Source organism: Panthera onca, chromosome F1, assembly GCF_046562875.1.
Source record: "Panthera onca isolate mPanOnc1 chromosome F1, mPanOnc1 haplotype 2, whole genome shotgun sequence".
In the NCBI taxonomy this organism is placed as follows: Eukaryota; Metazoa; Chordata; class Mammalia; order Carnivora; family Felidae; genus Panthera; species Panthera onca.
In genome coordinates, this window is record NC_138355.1 from 12707319 (window position 1) to 12731257 (window position 23939).

Sequence of the window (23939 nt, forward strand, 5' to 3'; positions counted from 1 at the left end):
TTTTCCCCTCCCTTCCCCAAGTGCCATTTCGTGCCCTCTTTGAAAAGGAGCCAGGTACCATCACATTGTCCAGCCGTCTTTCCTACCCCTTATCTCCTCCTGAATGTAGGCCTGTGGGGAGCAGGGAGAGTGACAACAGAAGCTATGGAGCCCATGGCTTACGAAAGTCTGTGAAAACATCCTTCTGCTGCTAGGACTTGACTCCCCTGCGGTCCCGCGGCCTTCTGTTAACAGTCCTTAACCCCTCTGTTACAGTCCTTACAACAACCCGAGGCAGTCCTACGTGATCTTTTCTTTCCTGCTGAGGTCTTTTAACGTCCGATCACGATCAGACATAGGTATTAATTACGAGTTCTTGATAACAAATGTAGGTGAAACACTTTATTTAGATTAAAACATTACAACCAAAGTCACTTTGTATGTTTGACACCGAAAAAAAAAAAAAAAATCACGGGCAACAGCGATACAACAACAGTTTAGTTTTGATGCCACAGACAAGGCACAAAATAGCCGGGCACGTGACTCCCATGAAACAGATTTCGGGCCCCTCGGCCCTGTCGTTCCTTCGATTCCTCTTGCGCGGTCCCACAAGGAAAACTCTCGCGGGGTACTGTCTAATGCCTTCGTTAATAAAGTGGCTTTGCCTTTACAGCCAAGGTAAGAGCGAAGTTATTCGTGCCTCTTTTCGCTTTCCCAGAAGAGAGGGGCCGGACCACGTGGGCGTGTGTCCAGCCCCAGCGAGAAACCCTGACAAAACTTCTAACTAAACAGCTGCATCGTCTCCTACCTCCAGTCCCTCTTAGTGCCACCTAAAATCCCCGAGATACAGTGACGGTGCCAGATACTTCACGCCTAAGCAGGTTGCCTCCAGGCCCCAGAATTCTGAGTCTAGATCAATTTCTAGTTTGGCTCAGAAATTCCTCTTCAGGAAGGGTTCTGAAATCTCAAGTGCCTTTTTTGTCACGTCCTTTCCCCCCACCCCCCACCCCCAACAGCACGGCTGATGAAAAAGAAACCATCGTGGAGGGAGGCTGGCTCCATGCAGAGCCACATTTGAGGGGCGACGCGGGGCAGTGAGGGGCAGCCCCAGTGGCCGGCTTCGCGGCCTTGCCCCACCGGTGGCGCGTGGGTGGGCACGGGGTCCAGGACTCTGCACCGGGTGCAAACCAGCCGGATCCCCGTCCTGCAGGTGTTGTAGGAATTGCCCGGGAAGAATCCAAGACAGAGGGCCTGGCTCTATGACTTTAAAAGCCTTTGGACTATAGGCAAATCACTTAGTTTTCCTCAACCTCGGCTTTACATTCTGTCTGATGAGGTCACGACATCCACCCTCCCTCCCTCCAAGGCAGGAGGGTGTCGTAAGGATCAAAGGATAGAATGCATGTGAAAGTGCTCTGTAAACAGTAATACGCCACAAAAATAACACAAATACTATTACTATTAACCTTCTTATCTCCCTCAGGCAATGCCAAAACTCAGGCAGCCGCTTAAAGCAGCTCAGCATTATCTCTGTTCCACTCTGGTGGCAAAAGCCCCTCACTTCAAGCTCTGTGGATCAGCTTCCCAGGTGACTAGGAGGTAGGATCCTGGCAGGAAAAAAAACACACACACACACACACACACACACAAAAACTAGGCACTTTTTTTCTCTAGGACTTTAAGTACCTGAGGCCCTATTTTGGTGAATTTGGATCTCTACATCCTATAAATCAATTTCAACTCTTGCAAGATTCTAGCATCATCTAAATCTGACGTTGGAAGGGGATATAATGTAGATTTTGTTATTCTTGCCCATCCATCCGACTTTGGACCTTAAGGTGGCAGTGGGTGTTGACCACAGCCAGGCTGGCAATTTGCTTCAAAAAATGATTTGCCGTTTCCCAATGGTCTGTTTCCTTTCTATTCACGATCTAAGTTTTGCTCAGAATGACATCAAGGGAATGAGAAAATTACCTGTAATTCTTGTCAGATCTGGGATTGTCACAACAGATCACTTTTCCAGGATTAGAAACATCTAGAACAGGTTCTTGGGAGTGCTCCTAGCTTTCCTTTCTCTCTGCCTCAGACAGTTCTCCTACCCCTGGACCCTGGCGAGTCAGTTACCACCGTGGCAGCCAGATTGCTGGGTGCTTCACCACTGCCAGCCCCAAGGGAGTAGAAGGGACACACACACACACACACACACACCCCCAAGATGTTTAAACAAAAATTTCAAAGCCCAAGGAGGCCTCGAGACTGGGGTGCACCTTAGTTACGATCTAGTGCAGCATTTTCCAAACGCATCTGATCACAGGACTCTTCTGAAACGTACGTTAAAAGAACAAGTCCTCGCTGCAGACCCACCCAATAAATCTCCAAGACAGGGCCCAACACTACATGTTTAACAGCAATCAAGTAATTTGTATGGTTAGGCAATTTGGGGAAACACTGACCCAGCAGCAACGGCTTGGAGTCTAAAGGCTAAATCAGATTTGTGATTTCACTAATGGCAGTGACGGTTCGTTTCTCCGGCCACAAAGAAAAGGGGGGGCTGGATTACAGCAGTGTCTGTGACTTCAGCCTCCCGAAAAGGCTGCCTGACGTCTAATCAGATTGCCTACGTGAAGTCTTTCAGACTATTTAGAACTATTTACCGGCGTGGCTGTTTTCAGCACGGAGCGCCTCGGGCTCCGGTGGCAGCCTCTTCCCACCCCCACTCTGCACAGTCCTGTGCCAGGGGCAGAGGGACGGTCTCGGGAAGGGAGAGGAGAGGCCCATTATCTCCGCCAGACTTGCTCCGTGCGGGTGACGGGTGACGGTGGCCAGCAACACTCACGGCTGCGGAATGGAGCCCCTGGATAAGTAGACGCAGAGCTCCCCCGGGAACACGCCTGGGCGGGACAGCTGACATGTACCACCGGGGCCACCAAAGTGTCCCGGGCTTCCTGGTGAGTCTACGCAGGACCTAAAGAAGCAGTCCTGGGGGATACCTCCTGCCACCTGCATCCACGCCCCCTTATCCAACACAGCCCTGACTCAGCTGTGACTCACAGGCAAACACAGCAGCTCCTCCATCAACCCACTGGGCCCTGGGCCTTGTACTCCCCCCTCCCCCATCCGAATTCACCTCTTGCAGTCAGACTTTTTTAACACTGGCTTTTCAGGACACTGAGCATATCTTTAAATACAATGGATGGACACACACACACACACAACATTTAAATATCAAAATATACCCATTTAAATTTAAAAACTTTAATTCTCTGGGTTTGTTATAATTTATCCATAGCAATATTTCACATTATATGCATAAAATCTCCTAATTCTTTCTTGGGCATGTCTTATTTCGCCTGTTCAATTGCAGGGTCCCAGTGGACAGAGACCATGTCTTCCACAAGACTTATTTTGTACCCAATGGAACCTAGGAAGGAAGCTAATACGCGTTAAGTCCGTCCTACGTGGGAAACACTATTCAGGGAAGAAACAAAAGGACCCACTGAGAAAAGCCGGGGTGCCGAGGATGGCCAGCTTTACTTTCACTTGTGCAGTCAACCCAGTCTGCGTCCCCATACCCAGAAACAGGTGTTCTCTCCTGGCCGAAGGCCTGGAAATTTCAGTGATTTATGCAGCCCTACAGGGGACAACCTGGTCCTATCTCCCCAGGTTATTTCAGTAGCCTGTCATCTTTGTGTTTTTTATTGTGTTGTCTGTCTGTAGTTTTGTCGTCTTTGGAACTGCAGGTTTCCAATTTTAATAATTCTTTTCCACGACTCCCCTAACCTTCACCAAAATCATACATGCCCTCGGCTAACAAAAGCAATATGTTTGGTCTCTGCAGCTGGTGCTATGGGGCTCTTTGGTGGAGAGAAGCCTGACACAGTGCTCAGTATAAAGAGATAATAGCTACTACAGCTACCCAATATTCTCTAGAATTGCCTGAGCAAGTTGAAATCCAAAGCTGGTGACTAAGAAATGATGATGTTTAATCATCTTCTCCGTCTGAACTGGGGCCAAAACAAACAGACTAGACCTAGGCTCTTAGAGGCCAGGGACACACCAGCAAGTCTAAAACTCAGCACCAGGGTTATGGCTTGTGTCCCCCACCCTTGGAAGTGCCAGCGCTGGGCTGAACCGTCCCTGGTTCCTCTCAGACAGGCCGAAGCCACTGCAAAGTCGCTTGGTGGGCCAGTTCTCCTCCAAGCAGTGATATCAACTCATCCTCTGACCCTCACCACCAGCCACTTCTTTATTTCACTGCACACGCAGGACTGTTTTGGACACGTCACGAAGTAAATGGATACCAGTGGAATGGTACTCTGAGAATAGGGCCCAGCTCCAATCAGGTGGCTCTGGAGAAGACCAAGGAGTTGCTGAAGAAGAAACCTTCGTAGGTTGCCCGGGGATTCAAAGATAAAAAAATTTACCACTGCTGGGAGGCCAGGCATCATTGTCCTCCGGGGATTTGACCCAACCGTGTGTCCCACCACAATGGTGTGGGGTGTGGGGTGAAAAGCTTTGACAAACGTTTGCCAAAGAAAGTGGAGACTGTGAGACACCTAGGTGAGATGGAGTCAGGGATGAAGAACATCCAGACAAGAAGAAATAGCTTTTCATCGAAGAGAAAGGAACACGTAACAGGTGTACCAACTTCTCAGCCTTGAGCAGGAATCAGCAACTTGGGCTGGGCTCAGCGAGGCAGTTCTTCTGTTGGTCGCGGCTGGCTCACGCCGGTGTTTGCGATCAGCTGAGACTTGATGGGCTGTCAGGGTGGCAGGGGGACCGGGCCTTTTTTTCTCATCATGCAGCAGGACAGCCCAGGCTTGTGCACCTAGTGGCAACTGCAGGGTTTCCAAGAGCAGCAGGAGAAAACAGGCCCCATGCACAAAAATTTTTCCAAGTCTCTGCTTGTGTTACATATGTTTTGGGCCACCGGCCAAATCAAATCACATGGCCAATCCCAGATGTAAGGGGTAGAGAAACAGGCCGCACCTCTTGATGAGAAGGGAAGAATTTATGGCCGGGTTTTTTTTGTTTTTTTGCAATCTACACAAATTACAACATCCAGAGATATCTAGCTTTGGGATTTAGGCAAAATCTGTCATTTAGGCAAGGGTGGGAATAGGAAGCGTTGCTTCCTGAGAGAGCCAGATCACTTGTTTCCCAAAGCATCTAGAGCAGCAATCTGATGAGGCGAAGAGTTGCACACTCCACCATCTCCGGTGTCCTGGAAGGGCAAGGCTGGGATGGCAGAAACAACTCACGGGAAATGAAGTACAAAACCAGAGAAGATCAAGTGGAATCTGTGGGGGAAATGGCCCACATTCAAAACATAATGAGATCGTATATTCTTTTCCTCTTAAATTCTTTTTCATTCTTCTCTACTTACTGCTTTGTCCTTTTTCTTCCCCTTCCCCTTCTCTTTCATGTGTGTATTTTAAGCGTTTATCAAAAGGCACCTGATGACAAGTTAATCAGGGTGCAGAGGGAGGTGGGGCTCTGTGGGTGGCACCGCCATGTGAAAAGTCCCGGAGAAGGAGGGTGAGGAGAGCCCTTAATGTCCGAGACTCAGATGTCACTGTGCACAGCAGAAGGAGAAAAAGCAGTTTATGTTCTCAGAGTGGAGAAAGAAATACCACTTGCACAGCTCTTCAAAAACGTATACTCTTTTGTTTTGTTGCAGCCACTCAAGGCATGTCATTCGGAACGGCAAGTTGAAGTCATTTCTGTGATCGTCCAGCAGGTCACTGTCACTGAGCTCACCAAAGGCCCTCTGATTTTAGCGTGACAATAGTCACTGACTAGTGACTGGGAGACGGGGGTAAAAGGTATACTTTGCCTAAAGCTATCTTCTGTTGTATCAGGCCTTCTTCTAATGGTAGTAATAAGTTCTTCTGTCTCTAAGCACAGCACAGGAAGTATAGAAGAGCACACCGTAGGCGGAGGCATTTTCCAGGGATCGGCGGTCCAGAGCTAACTCCCTTTAAGAATTGGAAAAGGAATCCCGGTTTGGCTAAGGAAAAACATCAGGCAGGATGAACTCAGTGGATGAGACACTCCGTGCGTGGAATGTTCTCACAACGTAGTCATCTTGTTTCTCACACCAGTTAGATGTACGCTGAAGTTTGGAATCAGCCCCCCCCCCCCCCTAAAGGCCGCCCCCCCCATCCCTTGCCAAAGCAAAGGTCAAATCTTCCAAGGTGGTGCCCAGAGAAGGTCCCGGGCCTGCTGGCTCTTGGATTTGTGTCTTGTCTCCATAGTCCGCTTCTGATTTCTAGTCACCCAGAGAGACGGCTTGAAAACAAACATCAGACCACAAGGGACATCCTGGTGGGAAAGTCACTCTGGAAAAGAGCAGAAAGAGCCCAATGTTAAGCCACACGATGGTTAAAGAACCCCAACCCAACACAGCGGATGGTCCCCTGGGCAGAGGCTACAACCCAACTGTTCAGAGTCCGGCGCACCCTGACTCTTAGGGCATTTCATTAGGCTTATGGCTATAGTTCCTAAGCCTCAGTTGGTGCTGAAGCCAACACGCATCTGACGGAACTTAGTTCCGTGGCCGCACAATGACTTCCCAGCCCTTTAGGGCTAACTACGTTTACAGCTCCATAACCGCTAGTGCAGACGGCACACGGTAAACCTGACATAACCTTAAAGTTCATTCCCTGCTCACGGTACCTCACAGGTCATCTCATTTTACTCTTTAAAGAACAACAAAAGATGCTTAATTGTTTTGGAGGGGCTACGAGTCATGCCAGAACTTTTTCCCATTCATATTCTCTCCCCATACTGCACACTAAAGGAAAGGTCCACCTTGAGTTACGAAAAACAAAATGGTGGAAGAAGCAGGGTAACTGAGGGGGGAGGGTAAGCCCTTGGGCCGGCAGAGTGGTCTTCAGAGCACAGGGGGCAGAGGCATTCTGACAACCAAGAGTGGGCATTTGGGACTGTCCCCTGGCGATACTCTGACCTCCAGAGCTCACATCTGGGGGCGGAGGGGCGGACCGGGCTGCCCTTGGCATTTAGAGAGAGAACAATACACTCTATGTAAGGCCAATTACAAAAGAGACAATTAACCGGGCAGGGACCGAAAGGCTTCCTTCACATACACAGAGCACAATTTATAGTTTACATTCAACAAAATGTCAAGGAGGAAAGTGAGCTGTCCTTCAAACACGGCAGTAGCTACTAACCTTCTCCGGGCTGTGAACGCATCCGGAAGTTTATGCAACCCTCCCCGCAAGGGGTGGGAACGCATCTACACGCATGCATCGCACATTCTGCACACAGATCTCAGAAGCCCCCCCCCCCCCCCCCCAAACGTCTGTGGTGGTAACGATTCTCGAATCCCTGACGCCACACGCTTCTGAAAGCTGCTCTTAAGGATCTGAGACGCTACATCTGCACCCCCGCAATTTCTGCGTTTGGCAACTCTCCAGGGCCCCCTGCTTACTGCCTTCACCTGGTCCGGGGCAGAGCGAGGTGGGCAAAACCCGGCCTGGCATCCGCGTTCCCAAAGCCGGCGGCCGGGCCCCCGGCACCTGGCCCTCCTCCCCGAGCCTCCCCCCTGCCCTGCCCTCCCCTCCCCCGCCCCCACCGACGGCTCCCCGCCCGAGGAGCGCCAGGCTCGGCCTCACAGTTTTCTTGGTGGGCTCCTTCTTCCGCTTCTTCTCCGAGTTGCCGTGGTAGGGCAGGTCGCGGCCGCGGTAGGACGGGCCTCGGCTCAGCTCGCGCTCGCTGTAGGGCGGCAGCGCGTCGTCGTCGTCGTCGTCGGCCGAGTCGTCGTCGTCGCCCTGCGGCGAGGCCGCCTTGTAGGTGCCGGGCGGCGACCAGGCGTAGTAGGAGGCGCTGCGACGGCCGAGCTGCGCGCTCAGCCGGGACGGCGTCTCGAGGCTGCCGCCGCGGCTGGCGCCCTCGGGCCGCGCCTGGCGCTCCAGGCCGCCGGCGCGGGGCGCGTGCTCGTACTTGGGCGCGGTGCCCGGCGTCCGGCTCACCAGGCGCGGCAGGGGCGCGTCGTCGGGCCGCCGGCGCGGGGTGCCGGGGGCCCAGGCGCGGCCCGCGTCGCCCAGGGGCTCCCGGCTGCGGCTCCGCGGGCCGTAGTACTCTTCGGGCGAGTCGTCCTGGTAGAAGCCCCCGAGGGCGTGCGTCTCCGAGCGCTCGAAGCGGCCGCCGCCCCGCGCCTCGTGGCTGTCGCCGTCGGCCCGGCGGGAGCGCGCGCCGTACGAGTCGGCGAAGGCGGCCAGCTCGTCCATGGAGACGGCCGGCACCCCGGCGGCGAAGTTCTTCCGGGACAGCATCTCGGACTTGGAGCGCTGCTGGCTGAGGGCAGAGGGCAGAGGAGACGACGGTCAGCCGGCCCTGGCGCCCTAAACCGGGGTCTGCGCGTCCGCCGGGGGCCCCGGGGGCCCGGCGGGGGAGGGGGGGGAGGGGTCTGAGTGGGACGCGAGAGCGCCATGTGCTCTGGCCGGCTGAGCGGCCTTGGACACCTCTGACACCCCGGACTCTCAAAGTAGAGCGAGGGCGGCCGTGGCTAGCTCCTGAATTCGTGCCAAGGATCAAGACGGAGTTGTAGGTAAAAATACTTGGTGATATATATATGGTGTTGAAACACACAGCGGGGCCTTCCGATCATTATGTGACTTCTGGTTGACAGTCACATGTCTCCTCACACCCTCAAAGCCAGCGTGGGTTGGGGTGGCTTGGGATGCACACAGTCGTAGCCCAAGAATGCCCTGTAATATTTGGTGATATACAAAGAGCCCATTTCCTGCCTCAGAGCCCAGGGTCAATTTATCTCTGCAAGTTACCTGCAGTTGGTCAGTCTGAGAGAAAGACAACGTCTAGTGTCCTTCAAGATAAAGGACAGGGGAATGGTGTTGGTCCTATTCAGTGGGAAGCGGCCAAACAAAACAGGGTGCACGTCTTGGCCTCCCATATTGGTTGGCCAGGTGACTCTACCAAGCTCCTCAACATCTGCAAATTTCAGCCCCCCTCCCGCCCCAACTTAAAATGGGGACATTAATAGTATCTGCCTTTTAGAGTTATGAGAATCAAATACCACAGCATATATAACGTGTCTGGCATCTTACCTTTCACGTAACAATGATCAAATGATGGGGGTGATGGGTGGGAATTTTTAGAGGTTATAGGATAAAATATTATGAGAAGGGCAGGGAAATGTTAATAAGGTTAATCAGGAAACGTAGTTAATAAGGTGCATTAAGGTTCAGTACAGTGCCCATTTCAAAGGGCCTTGAATGATTACTTCTACACATGGTGTCGTAAGTGTTCCCTTGCTTAATAAATGTGAGGGGGTGGGGCGCGCCTGAGTGGTTCAGCCACTTAAGCGACCGACTTCAGCTTCAGCTTCACGATCTCGCGGTTTGTGAGTTCCAGACCCGCATCCGGCTTGGCGCTGACAGCTCAGAGCCTGGAGCCCGTTTCGGATTCTGTGTCTCCCTCTCTCTCTGCCCCTCCCCTGCTCACGCTCTGTCTCTCTTTCTTTCAAAAATGAATAAAGATTTTTAAAAAGTTAATAAAAAACTTAATGTGAGAAGGGGATGTTCAATAGCCCAGAGAGATGTGGCAGGACAGCCTAGAAGGGGAGACAGAGACGCTGTCAGAAAGTAACAGCCTCTGAGCTCCGGCCACCAGCACCCGGCACCAAAGCTGCCTGCTGCAGCCACCTTCACCTGTGCCTGAAGCTCTCCCGATCCTCTTTGTTATACTCCATGGCTGAGGGTCCCCGGCTTGCCCCGCTGCTGCCTCCCATGACACCTGACCAGTAGTCAGGATTGCTCTCCAAATCCCCCGACACAGGGAACTGCTTGCTTCTCATCTGGTGGTACGCCTGGCGGAAATTACTGTCCTCCTCGTGCAGGGAGCTGAGTTCCGAGATGGTGTTGTTATCTGCAGGGACAAAACCAGATGTGACGGAGCTTTCTACATATTAGGGTGGGAACTCTGTGAAGGCTCTGGGGAAACTCCCTCCCGAAGGCCTCAGTCCTGTCCAGGGTTGGTTATAGACCTGAACTAATGGGATTTGTGTTCCGAGCTCAGCCGGGAACTGGCTCCACCCAAAAGCCCACTTGCTTATCAGGAGGAAGGCTTCCCGCATTCTCTGTTGGTGGAATGGGAAAACAGTTGTTACTGCCCCACCTAAGGCAGGCTTCCCAGAACTTGGGCTCTTTTGCAGCTGGTTTCCTCCTAGTGCATCATCATCCTTGTTCCAGTGTTTTTCTCCATGTATAGTTGGGTGAAAGCCATGACGATCCCAGGCATGTTGAGCCAAAAGGGGCAAAAAGAGAAGTCATAGTTCACAAGATCTTCCCTACTGTTGCCTGAGTCCCAAGACGGGCCTTCAGAGCCGGGACAGCCCCATGCTTCAGAGGAACCCCATTCCAGCCTCCTGCAGCCGTGCCCCTCACCACAGAGCACAGTCCACAGGATCAAGGGGACTGCATACCTCGTATCCATTCTTTCCCTTTCTGGATACTCATCCAGGAACCTGGAATATCCTTCCCACTTGGCACCACGTCCATCTCCAGGGCCTACAAAGACTTCTTTGCCTCCCTAAAGAGGATTCCAGGAGTGTGCAGCCACGGGTGGCTAGGACAGTTGTGTAGAGGTGTGGGAAGGAAAGGGGGATTGGGCTGCACTATGGTCTATGGGCTTCCACTTGTACTCTTCCTACAAAATTCTAAGGAGGGGATGGCCACAGTTTGCTCCTTCCCTAAAGGGCCCTAAGTAGCATTTTGCATAAGCACTTGTGAATAAGACCAGAATCGCAGTCTGGAAAGGAAAAAAAAAAAAAAAAACCAACTATTTATTTATAGAACTTCGAAATGGATTGAATATCATTTTACTTAAAAAAACACATCTAGCGAATCTATTTCTAATGTAACTGGATCCATTTGTTTTCTACAATCCTTTGGTTAGAACTTCAAAATATTATCAAAATCAACATTTACAAGGTGTAAGGCCTGGCTGTTGAGCAAAAGGTAAGCCAGGATAGGATGTGGGCAGCACAAATATGCGTCTCAGGTTCCCCTCTACTTCTCCTCCCTACCCCCATCGGTCTTTGGAGGAGCAGAGAATTTTGCTGAGTCCCACCCACAGAGGAAAGGAAGGGCCTCCCCACCACTGCATAAACAGTGTCCTTGTCCTGTTCTACCAGATCTGGGCTTACTGGAAATGTCATTCATTTTGGTCATGCAATCAGTTGGTTTTGGATTATAATCTAATTGTTAAACCTTTTCCTCTTTCTGAGGAGAATGGACTAGTTAGTGCCCATTTTAAAGAAGAATAACTCAGATACTACTGATTAAACAGTCTAGAACCTTCCTTTTCTCATGATCTCAGTGAATTCGAATCTCCTGGGAACAGCACAGAAGAGAACTATAAGGGGAGCCTGGGTGGCTCAGTCGGTAAATCGTCCGACTTCGGCTCAGGTCATGATCTTGCAGTTTGGCACTTTGTGAGTTCGAGCCCCGCGTTGGGCTTTGTGCTAACAGCTCAAAGCCTGGATGGAGGCTGCTTCGGATTCTGTGTCTCCCCCTCTCTCTGCCCCTCCCATGCTCATGCTTGGTCTCTGTCTCTCGATAATAAATAAACATTAAAAAATTTTTTTAAAAAAAGAAGAGAACTATAAAATGCATCAAGTGAAACTGCTGAACGATCACATTGTTGGCTCAGAACTTTCCTTAAACTTCAGGGAATAATGGACTTTTCCCACTTCTCCACACAGTGAGGGCTAGCTCTGTTTCACCATTCATACTGGTGGACTATCTAGGATGTCTGCGGCTGTAACATTTCTGCCGCGTCGAGCATACACATCAACGTCCCTGCTTCACGAACACCTAATAATGTAACTCTAGGACAGGAAAGACAGACTTTGTCTGTAAAGGGCCAGATAGCAAATATTTTAGGTTTTGCAAGCCGTGTTGTCACAACTCTTCACCCTGCCATTGTAGCGCGAAAGCGGCCACAGTCAATATATACGTGAACCGGCATGGCTCTGTTCCAATACAAACTTTTTACAAAAACAGGAGGTGGAACATATTTGCCCTGGTAGCTGTTGTCTACAGATCACTGCATTAGGATCCTGGACTAAAAACATCCCAAGAGCAACCCCCTACTTACAAGGGGCAAGAGGAAGAAGGATCTTCCTGGCTAGCATATTCATGAACTTGAAATCCCCAGTTCTTACAGAATCTTGCCCCAACCTGAAACCAGGAGATCCGTTTTACAAGGAGATCTTCAAGACCGTCCCACGTCTAAGATCCACCCCAGGGTTTACTCTGCTCTTCAGGAACAGAACGTCTCAAAGTCAAGTGAACTATATTCCTACTTTATCTCTGTGCAATTATTGTAATGTCAACCTGCAGGTTCCAGGAAATCCTGGTTCCAGTTCTAGCACTTTTCCTCTCTGCCTCCCTTTTCTTCTCTGTAAAAGGAAGGAGATGGGAGCGCCTGGGTGGCCCAGTCGGTTAAGCGTCCGACTTCGGCTCAAGTCATGATCTCGTGGCTCGTGAGTTCAAGCCCCGCATCGGGCTCTGTGCTCTGACAGCTTGGAGCCTGAGCCTGCTTCATGTGCTGTGTCTCCCTCTCTCTCCCTGCCCTCCCCCACTCATGCTCTGTCTCTCTCTCTCTGTCTCTCAAAAATGAATAAATGTTTAAAAAATTTTTTTTTATTTTTTTTATTTGAAAAAAAAATTATTTTATTTTTTTTATTTGAAAAAAAATTTTTTTAAACGTTTATTTATTTTTGAGACAGAGAGAGACAGAGCATGAACGGGGGAGGGTCAGAGAGAGGGAGACACAGAATCTGAAACAGGCTCCAGGCTCTGAGCTGTCAGCACAGAGCCCGACGCGGGGCTCGAACTCACGGACCGCGAGATCATGACCTGAGCTGAAGTCGGCCGCTTAACCGACTGAGCCACCCAGGCGCCCCCAAAATTTTTTTTTAAATGAGGGAGGTGGATTCAACAACCTCAGTCTCTTCAGCTCTAACATACTAAAGTCCTAGGAGGTAAAAGGCTGTGATCTCTAAACAGATACAGCCGCTGCAGCCACGGAGCCATCCAGTTTGCTCAAAAATTTCTTGGGTAAAGAGCACAGGACTGGGAATCAGAAGAGCTGGGTTCTCGTCCTGGTCTGGTCACTTCAACCCTCTGGGCTTCTGTTTCCTCATCTGTACACTGCAAAGATTGACCTCAGCCATCTTTAAGATGCTAAGATTCCATGGATGCTAAGATTCCATGACATTAATGATCTGTCAGTCCCCCAAGACCCTCCGGGTAGGCAGGAGACATCACCTAAACCGGCACCCATCGTTTTAGTTTTAGCCTCAGGTTTTAACTTTTTCTCTGAGCTGTGAGATTCACAGATTTCCTCCCAGGCTCCTTCTCCTTGATCCCTATCTGTGTCCCCTCACAGGGCTCCATGACAACATGTTACAACTAACTTGTCAAGTGCAGTGACATCTGCATTCCTGACATTCCAATCTGGAGATTGTCTTTTTATAGTCCCTGCGGTGGGAGGATGCAGCCCAGACAGGATGAATTTAGCATTGCAAACTGGGAGGAATATGTTGTCCTTAATCTGAATAAAGTGCCTCTAGTCTGGGACTGTTTCCCCAACAATTCTATCGAGTCTCTCCTTGCTTCCAAGGCAAGGAGGGTTCAAAGAGAGACAGACATTGTGACCTTACCACCAGGCCCGCCAGCACCCTTTTGATAATTAGCGAATCTACGTCAGACCTGCCCTGTGCTGCCCCTCATCACGGAAGGTAATTTGGAACCCACGCCAAATAATCAGCCGTGTCGGCTGCCAAGCGTCCGACGGGCTGCGAGTGAGTTAAGGTTGGGGCCCTGCAACTCAGTGATTTAAAGGTTCTCTTGACGAGAGGGACACCCTTTTTGCTAGCCCCTCGGTCTCTGCTGCTGGGGATCTCAGAGGAACGTCGGGCCTCCTTTTTGTAGATTCATTTGGCAGACTTGCTCGTTCACTTGCCTCGAGGCCCCCCCTCTAGCAAGTCAGCAGCTGGACCGTTGTTCAATGATGGGGGCTTTCGTGCTGGGGAAAAACCGCACATCTTTTGTCATTGTTTTGAGTCTGTTTTAAAGAGAGTAGCAGGGAGAGACTCTTCGAATAAAGTATTTCCAACCCCAGGACTGCACAGGCCCAACATGCTGGCTACTCCATGGAGAGATACAACATAAGCCAAGGGACACACACCTGCTCTACTCCTCGCACCAGAAGCCCTTTCTCTCCCTTGTGTGTACTTGAGGCTACTGTCCTCAGGATGTCACCGGCACCCTTGCTAGCTCTAACCCTGAGAGCTCAGGGCTGCCCGAGTTTGGTAACCCCCGAATCCCCTTCAGCGTTGAACTCCCGCGTGACGCGCAGATCACACGGAACTAAGAGATGCTCACATCTGCCTCGCATCCTTCTGGCCGGATCAAACTGAGCCAGCTCCTTCTCGACGTAGTACAGGACCTTCATAGAGTCTCTCTCTTTGTCCGCTTGGATCCGGTAGCCTTTGCGAACTGTTAAGGAAAGGACAGGAAGGTGAGCTGAGAAAAGCAGGAGGGGGCCTCCATTTATTTTACCAAGTGAAAAACATGGTCCCCGCTTATAACAACTCTTCTTGAAATCACCCAGAAATAGTCATCTATATTTATACTGATGGAACCATACCTGAGATCCCTTTTATCAGATGGTGCCCCTGGAAACGGAGGAACAGCAGGTAAATAACAAAGTTCTATGACAGGACATTTTGGGTCACTTGTTAAATCCTGTTTCCTTCTTTCTGACCTTCTATAGCTCCACTTAAAGATCATCTTCTCAACGCTCAGGGAAGTATACTCACACTAAAAAAAAGACCGCTTTCTAGACAGATCATTCTATACCATCTGAGGATCACATCTTCACTTGGTAGGAGCACATGGAAAGAAAACAGACACCCAAACATCAGGGACCTTGACAAAGGTGGCCTGAAAGCCTCTAGTGTCCTGAGAGATGACGCAGAAACTCCATAACTGGGATTAGAGACTATGATATACATTTGGGCCACGTAAGGTGCAAACCACACGGATTGCTAAGTATGGTTCCGTTTATTTCTTTAACATTTTCCTTTTAGGAAAGGGAATACCACATTCTAGACATGATAAATTCAACCTGCCGCTACGTGGTTACAAGCAGGCGTTATTTTCAGGGCTTAATAAGAAACAAAACTAAAGCCTGAGAGAGAACACCATCTCCTACATTCCCATCCCTCATGTTGTCAGATACAAAGGCTGTCGAAGCCCCATATCACTTAAGTATCAGCCAAGTCCAATACCAGCCTCAAGGGTGATCAGACACGGGCACGTCTAATCTTCACAGATAAGGGAAACAAGAGAAGGGAAGGAATGGGATGGGGACATAACAATAATGGCAAGAGACAACACTCATTGGGCACTATAAATGTGCTAGGTACGGTGCTAAATGCTTTAATGGACGTTCATTCCTCCCAACCCCTAATGAAGTTCCGGCAGCCTCATTTTATGGTTGAGAAAACTCTGATTCAGAGGGATTTCATAACTTGCTCAAGCATTACTGGCAGCACCAGGGCTGGAACCATGTAGTCTGACTGAAGCCTCTCTGGAGCCTAGGAGTCAGGGGTAGTAGGAAAGACAAGAGGAGAAAGCCCAGAGTAGGAAATGCTCGTAGATGTGCCCTGGGTGGGAGGATCTGAGACGTCGTCCTATCTTCTAGGCAGTCAGGACTCTACAACGGGATGGAAGAAAGTGACCCAACCCCCAACGTCCTCTGTTCCCAAAGCTGGGCGAATGTCATAAAGAAACCACATGACTGCATGTGCCTCCAGAGGGGACTCCGCTTTCTGCTTTCTGGTCACCTTACCCTGGCTGTGGACAAAGCCCCACACACAAACTATGTCCATGGAAGATTAAAATACAGCATTCCGCAGCACTCTGATCGCAGCCCTGGCACCGAAAACTGAAAGAACGCCCCCACACCCATTTGCAGGTGCACCAATTTTCTATATGAGAACATTCTGGGCAGTTCAGATTCATCTCCAATTGTGGAATTACTTTAAAAAAAAAACCAAAACTAATGAATCTCAGCACATGCTTTTAAGTGGCACCTTCTCCTGGAGGTTAGATCCGTAATCCTTATGCAGAAGCAATTATTAGCAGGAATGATTTTATTTATCAAGCTACACACTCTTCCTTCCATCTCTGCAGAGGCGTTTACAGAGTAGTACAGACAGTTCAATTAAAATGCAATTATCCCACGGAACTGCTATGTCTGTTCTGAGGCAGTCATGTCTGATGGATGAAACACAGGGCTAGGAAATAGGGAACTGGGCACTGCTAGGCACGTGGCTGGTTTATTGAGGGGCCTCAAATAAATGATGACCTATCAAGTACCGGGTTTTAATGTCTATAAAATGCAACCAATACTTCCCCAACTTTAAATCTTCCCAACCTTTCTCTTCACAAGGAAGAGAAGACAGATATAGAAAAAATTTAACAAGGTAAAAAAGAGGACAACGAAGACCAAATCGGTAGAGTTCTTTGAGTTCCTTGTAATTATCAGGGGCAGCTCAAATGGCACCACATCCCAAAAGCTTTCTCTGATTCTCATAGCTATAAAGTTCTATTTCTTCTCTCTCCCCATCTCATTTCTCTCTTATAAACCATTTACCTGGAAGTTTCACTAGGACCCTCAATACGCTCTAGTTTGTTCCAAATTATTTGTATAAATGTCTCATCTTCCCAAAGATTTCCGAAGGAAAAGAAGTCTTATTCTAGATCAGTGTAAAGCCCAGAACAGTGCTTGGTAGGCACTTAATAAACGTTTGAGCTGAATTGGTGCTAGTCTGAGGGTGGTGTGGGGGGTAATGATTTCCTTGGAAAGAGTATTTCCTGTAGAGTTTCCCTCTCTAGATTCTAATCTTCCTGAGGACAAGGACCGGTTCTATCTCTGCATCTCCAGCACAAGCACAGAGCCTAGCACACTGTAGACCCTAGAAACATGTGTTTGTATGAATGAATGAGTGAATGAACGAATGAATGAACGAACGAACGAATGAACAGAAATCAGGAATGGAAACTATATGACAAGGGACTGCAGAGTAAGGCAGAAGCAGCCATGTGGTTGGTTGGTCAGAGGGTTTTGGCCAGGAAGGGGAGGACTTGAACGATAGCCTGAGGGAGCAGCAAGGTTTAGGTCAGTTTTGCTGCCATGATTGATGGTTATTTTTTAAAGGAGAACACTAGCAGTTACTATAGGCATTAGGGAAGGGGCCTACCCTACCTGAGCTCTGCCTTCAGCCAGGTGTTTTAAATATGTGAAGCACTGTATGGTAAACATTCAGTCATACTGAGATCAAGTGGAGGTGGGGAGGTGTTGCCTTATTGGAACAATGTCCTAGCTGTCCCCTGGTGGTGAGAGCTGGCCGCCTCTCTGAGCAACAGCTGGAAACCTCTCCGTTAATTGCAACTTGGAGTAGAGCACAGATTGTTTTCTGTGTCATTATAACAAATCACACTCCTCCTTGTGAGACAGGTTTGATGATGTATGCACAGGTTATCATGTCCCTGAAAAGTTACAGTAACTATTGACAGCCTCAAATGAAGGCAGTTGTCTCACCTTCCAATCCTGGCATTATAAAGAGACTCCACGAGAATAGATACTTTCTGCCTTGACTTCAGCTAATGTCTTCAGAAATCTAAATCCCTCCGATTTGCCGAGAAGGACGAGGACGAATTATTGACATTTACACTTCAGAGGTATCATCTATTTGGTTTCAGTAGCTAAAAAGCTAGGCCATTCTCCCTGCAAAAAGGGGTTTCTTTTTTTCAACTGAAAACTGTAAGTTTGATTGTGTAGCACACTAACACTAGAACGAAAACAAGTTCTCTCATCCTGGCAGAATCTGGCTCTGTGTCACATATATGCTCAGGAGCATTTAAAACACCAGAAAACCTCTCTTCATCCCGCCAAGCAGATGAGACTTTTCCTTCTCTGAGCTTGCATCAGAGAACAGTCTTGTCATACACTGCTTTGTATCTCTTTACTCGTTTTATTTCCATTCACAAACCCCCAATGCCCATTTTGCTAGACAGCAAATTCTGTGAGGGAAAATTCGTAGGCATGCATCAAATTTTTCTTACATGAAAACAAGTAAAATGGTGTCAGGTTGATTTTTATCTGTAATTTGCCTGAAGATCCGAGAACTCTCTGATGTGTGGTGATAGTTTAAAAAGACAGGTCCTGGACCATTGGCCAAAGTCCAGCCCTTTTTGGAAAATGACTTCCCCCCCACCCCCCACCAGTGATGTTTCAGTTTAGCATGGATGGGGGATCTATTTATCTTTTCAAGCTCTGTCTGGCCCAAGTCCTTTGGTTGGTGTGACTCTTCATACTTCAACTCCTCGAATGGATTAGCCTCGGCAACTTTGGTTCTGGCGGGGAGGGAATATTGGGATGTTCATTTTGATGCCAAACTACAAAAATTCTTATTGTTAAAGTAGTTGGGCTGATATGTTTGACCCAGTTGACTGGAAATCAGCTACTTTTCAGTTAATTTCTCCTTTACAGCCAAGCCTAACTTATAAAACTTGCAGAAGAAGTCTCTGAGGCAGATACCCATGGATATAGCCTTGTTTTTCCTACCCTATCTTAATGAGCTAAGTAAGGCTGTTTATGGATGATGGAACAGCTGCCACATTCCACCCCCAGGGTGATAGCAGCTCAGTTGTGGGAGAAGTGATGTTTAAAATTTGCATATCCTCTGTATACATACAGTAGGCATATATATAGACGCATATCCTTATTAGTTTTGAAAATGACATTTCAAAACCCTACTTGCCTACTCAATTCTTTTGTAAGAAGAATGAGGGGAGGCCAGGTGGATGTGAAAATAAATGAGAACAAGGCAAGAGTAGCTGTGGAAAGCCAGTGCAGGAGATAGTTGCATTAATCAAGGTGAGAGATGGGGGTAGCAGGGACCAGGATAGCACAATACAGGTGGAGGAAAGTAAACCGATTCAAGGTTATTTTGAGGTGTAATCCGAGGGACCTGGTGACCAACCGGATGAGGGAAGTGAGGCAGAGATGAGGACGAGGTCCCTGCTTCTGGTTGGGGCTGCCGGGTGGACAAGAGGGCCACCTGTTGTGACAAGAAATGCAGGAGTTGGTTTGCAGTCAAAAAACAGCAGACTAATTCGACTTCCTAGAGTCCGAGTTTGAAATGCCTGTGAGATGTCCAGGCAGTTGGGTACATGGGACTGAGGAGCAGGAGAGGGGCTGGAGACGGTGACTGGGAGTCATAAGCATAGAAAACATGATTGAAGCCGTGGGAGTAGATAACATTTCCCAGGGAGAGGACCTTGGACAAAACAGGAGGAAGGCCAGCCAGCGTAGAGAGAAATAAGTAGGAAAAATTACTAACCAACGTGTTGGGGAAGGCAAAGAGAGAGGAGTGGGGCAGGGGTGGCAAACGCTTTGAGAAGTCAAGGGAGGTTAAGAACTGGGAAGCACTGATCAGATTTGCCACAAGGCAATCTTCACAAGCACTGTTTCTGGAGTAGCGAAAGCGATAGCAAGATGGCAGTTAGTCGAGGAGTTGGCGAAAAGCGGAGGAAATGGAGACATGAAACATCCGAAACGTTGAAGGAGTTCAGCTGTGAAGAGGAGAAAAGGGGTAGGGAAGCAACATCCAAGGACTACGAGGTTTTTGCAAATTGTTGTTTTATTTTAGTGGAGAGATTTAGGCACGCTTTGAATGCTGCTAGGAAGGAGTCTCTAGAGCAAGACAGTCTGGCAAGGAGAGGGGAGACTGGGATGGAATGTGGGCTACTCAATAAAGAGAGAACCTTGACAAAGCTGAAGAGGCTGAGTCCAGGGCAGGACAGGAGGAGAGAGTTCTTCTATTGCAACAGAGATCTCAAATAGCTGCCAAGAAGAACGGGGGAGGCAATCAAGGCGCCTCTTCTCTCTCCCAGTTGGTAACTGACTGGCTGTACTACACACAGCTCATCAAAGACGCCTTTCCAACTACCCAGAGGGTTCAAAAGGGCACTGTATACAAATGTAATCTGAAAAATCACTATTGCTAGATGATTACCCTAAAATTGAGCTAGCATATAAATATAAAATAGGCTAAACTTACATCTTTATAAATCAGCACTTCTTAACATCTCTAACATTCTTTAACAAATAATGTACACAGAACATTGGCTTAAGCCACCTTTTTCTTAACAAATAACCAAATGCCATCAATAATTCTGTCCATGGGGCCATGAGGACAGAAATGTGCCCACTAGGGGTCATGAGGAATGCTATCCTGACTCAGTGAACCAGACGATGACAACCTGGGCCAGACTAGCTGTGGCTAACATTGGTTGTGCATCTTCCCCTTTTTGCTGGCTAACAGAACCCTGATTTTGTTCATTTCCAAGGTGATCAGGTGTTTTTGGCCTAAGAGATGCGTCTCGATTAGTTCAAGCCAATCTGGTATAGAAATGGGCACAGGACACAATTCTTGCCAATAAAACCACCGAGAAGTCTGTTAGAAGGGGGAGGGGCTTCTGGAAAAGGTTTCCTCACTCTTGAGAAAAGCAGCACAAGGGAGAAGCATATCTTTTTCTATCTCTGAATGCATTTAGTACCTGGAACTATGGCAGTCACCACAGGATCATAAGGGGAGCCAGCTTGGAAGGACAGAACGAAAGCTATAAAAACCTCAGTCCTTCAGTGGTGCTACCTGAACTGATCGATTAAGCAACCCCCGGAGCCACTTTTCCTTGGGATTTCTTGCTCTGTGAAATAATAAGTGTTCCTATGTTTCAAGCCATTTCTTTTTTTCTTAAACGTTTTTTTTAAACATCTATTCATTTTTTTGAGAGATAGAGACGGTGCAAAGCGGGGGAGGGACAGAGAGAGGGAGACACAGAATCCGAAGCAGGCTCCAGGCTCTGAGCTGTCAGCACAGAGCCCGACGTGGGGCTCGAACTCACGAACTGTGAGATCGTGACCTGAGCCGAAGTCGGACACTCAACCGACTGAGCCACCCAGGCGCCCCCTCAAGCCACCTCTAATTGCATTTGGTTAGTATGGCAGGAACCAGAAAAAGGTTGAAATCAGGAGAGAGGAAGCATCTGTCACCCTACGAGTAAGAATCATTTCATTACGAGAATCCATTTCCAAAAAGTAAGAGGGAATGGGTTCTGGTGGGCAGGAAGGATAAAAAGACCGGAGAAAGGGGAAGCCACAAACCGATTATGAGACAAGTTCCATTAACGTCTCTTTTCCCGTTCCATCCTTGGGAGAAATGAACTATATTGTCTTTATCTCTCCAATTCTCTGTGCGTCCTTGATCATTAACTTTTACTTCTCAGTCTGTGACTCATTCCCAGGCTCAGACGTCAGAATTCTACTAATAGTTCCAGGGAGAGGGTATAAAAAAAAAAAAAAAAAAAAAAAAAAAACCCACAAATACCAATTACTCACTGAAGATATCCACTCCGTCCGGGGTCCAGCACGGACAGGTCATTCAGTGGGCCGGATACTCTTCCCGCACCCACCGAAGGAAGTCCAGATACCTCCAGGGGAGAAGTGTCTGTTTTACCAACCCTGCTGGCTCATCCACACCTAGGGATTTAAGTTACCTTCCAAATAGACTTCACACACGTCTAATCGTTACTACTCTGTAATCCTGTTCAGACACCTCCCGGAAAGCTACATTTTAACGTCTCTCCACCCCTGCTACCCCTGTGCCCTCGCCAATAACCACGAATGCATCATGCCCTAAATACCAGGGCTCATCTCCATCCACATAAGCTCTCCCTACCAATTCCTTAATTCTGTCTATGGTGTGCATCACGGGACAGCTTGCACTCATCCTGAAGCCTCCCCTTTCCTGCATTCCCTAAAGTCCTACCTGCTTCCTCTTTCGAAGTATCTCTCAGATTTACCTGCGCATTTCAACTTCCATGGCCTCCATCACGACCCGGATGCTCTCACACCCCCTGAACGGCTTCAGTCACCTCTCAGCCCGGGATCGCTGATCCCACTCTCTTCCGTTCCCACTTGCCTTGTTAGCACAGCACCTCTCCAAGAACTCGGGAACCTGCCTGCAGTGGCTCCGACTCCCTTACGGCACCAAGTCCCGGCTCTCCTGAAGGGGTTTCAAGGCCCTCCCTCACCTGGGTGAGGCTCCATTACAGCCTCCCACTGTCTTCCAGTCAGCCAAGTTGGAGACTGTCAAACACACACCCTGTTCTTCCAGCCCCAGGCTTCCACCATGTGTCCTTCCTGGGGGTGCCCAGCAACCCGCTGTCTGCTCTCCTTTTCCTTTGTGTTCTTCTAGGCCCAGCTCAAATACACCTCTTCCCTGAACACCCTGTAACTGCTTCAGCTCTTTACCCTTTGAATTCCCAGCACCATACTCTTTACAGCATCTAACTGTCCTAATAAAAGTCTATTGTCTCTCCCTGGCTGGGCCGTACCGCTTCCCGGGCAAACCGTGTCCTAAACTTCTTAGTGTTCCTCACAGTACCTACTGTAGTGCAACAGTCCTGAACCCTAGGTAGGGCTGAAAGAACTATTTATTCACTGGATGACCAACATTCAATGGGTACCTTGCCTCTTTTCCTCATCATCTTAGTTACTGAGGAGTCTGGGAAGAAAGCAGGGGCAGCTACATCCTGCAGCCCTTGGAGAGCCTGACATGCGTTCCGGATGACATCTGATAGAGCTAGAGAGATCCCACTTCTGGAATGGAGGCCGTCACTTTCCAAAGAAGAATCACTGAGCTGATGGTTCTTATCAGGAAGGAACCAGAGCGGAAGCCAGAGAGGAGCATGGGGCAGGGCGGTCTGGAACTACATTTACCACTGTGGCTTCCTCCAGTGGAGTCACTTGGTGCCAGGGGAGGTGGATGCGGCTTGTCCATCAGCATGCCAGATGAGGGGGCTCCTCCCAAGGGGACAGAGGGGATGGAGTAAGGGCCGGGGACACCGGAGACAGAGGGAGGGTACCCGGCCTTTGCTGCTTTCCCTGCTTCATACACTGTGGAGGGAGATGAAGAGCAAAAGAGATTATATTATTGTCCCACCCTCCACAACCCTCACACCAAAACTCCCTGAGGATGCGCTTACGGGAGCTCTTGGATGTGTGCCTCTGTGTGTGTGTGTGTGTGTGTGTGTGTGTGTGTGTGTGTTTGTGTGTGTTCTCCTAGGCCTGAACTGACTCATCAGAACCACTCTCCCCCACCCCCTTGGACTCCTCCAGCTCCACCAAAAGCAATGACATAAGGAATTACAGTGTTTAGTACCTGGCAACTGAGTAATTAAGCAGTACTAGGAGCTGTCATGGCAGTCCGCGGTGACGGCACGGCCCATTGCTAACCACACTGTCTGTAGGCTGCCTCCGTCCCTCCGGAGGAGGCCTAGCACCATGCCACCCTCCTGGGTTCCAGGAGGACCCCAAACCTCTTCTAGAGAGGCAGAGCAGGTAATGAGCTTGCACCTGGCCCTGCTCTGTGATCTCAAAGGCAGAGCAAATAACCTGACTCCTCCTGGAAACTGCTTTAATCCTAAGAATATTAAAGATGCATGTATGTCTTTCTCCTTCAAGATGTATTTGGCTTATGGCCGGGGTGCCCAACTTGGTGGCTACATGGGCTCAGCCATTCAGGTAAAATCGTGAATCCCCAAGTAAGGACTGGTCCCTTTGTGGACCATTTTGTCACGGGAATAAATAAAACTCATCCGTGGCCGGATGGTACTCAAAGGCTGCAGTCTGCATACTCTGCTTGTTAAAAGAGGAGTTCTCTGCATCCGAGAGGCACGGCCTTTCCTCTAGCTTGAGGGCCTGAAGAGAGGACAAAAGCCTTACCCACAACCTGACATCTGGAAGCTGCCCTTCCTTTCATCAATAGTGCC

General features: G+C 49.1%; 1 protein-coding gene across 6 annotated transcripts in view; it reads right to left on the bottom strand.

The window, feature by feature from the left end:
- Window positions 1-366: 366 nt before the first annotated feature.
- Window positions 367-23939, bottom strand: part of ILDR2 (immunoglobulin like domain containing receptor 2) — a 63466-nt gene continuing 39893 nt past the window's right edge. For 3 of the 6 annotated variants that reach the window (XM_060643399.3, XM_060643400.3, XM_060643396.3), the window contains 5 exons: window positions 22888-23064; window positions 14415-14528; window positions 9672-9888; window positions 7617-8298; window positions 367-6320 (listed from right to left, as the gene is read on the bottom strand). In XM_060643399.3, coding sequence (XP_060499382.1) covers window positions 6285-6320; window positions 7617-8298; window positions 9672-9888; window positions 14415-14528; window positions 22888-23064 — 1226 coding nt within the window. In that variant the 3' untranslated portion in view covers window positions 367-6284. The remainder of the gene's footprint in view (window positions 6321-7616; window positions 8299-9671; window positions 9889-14414; window positions 14529-22887; window positions 23065-23939) is intronic. The other 3 variants (XM_078441034.2, XM_078441033.2, XM_060643401.3) reach the window with 1 other exon arrangement.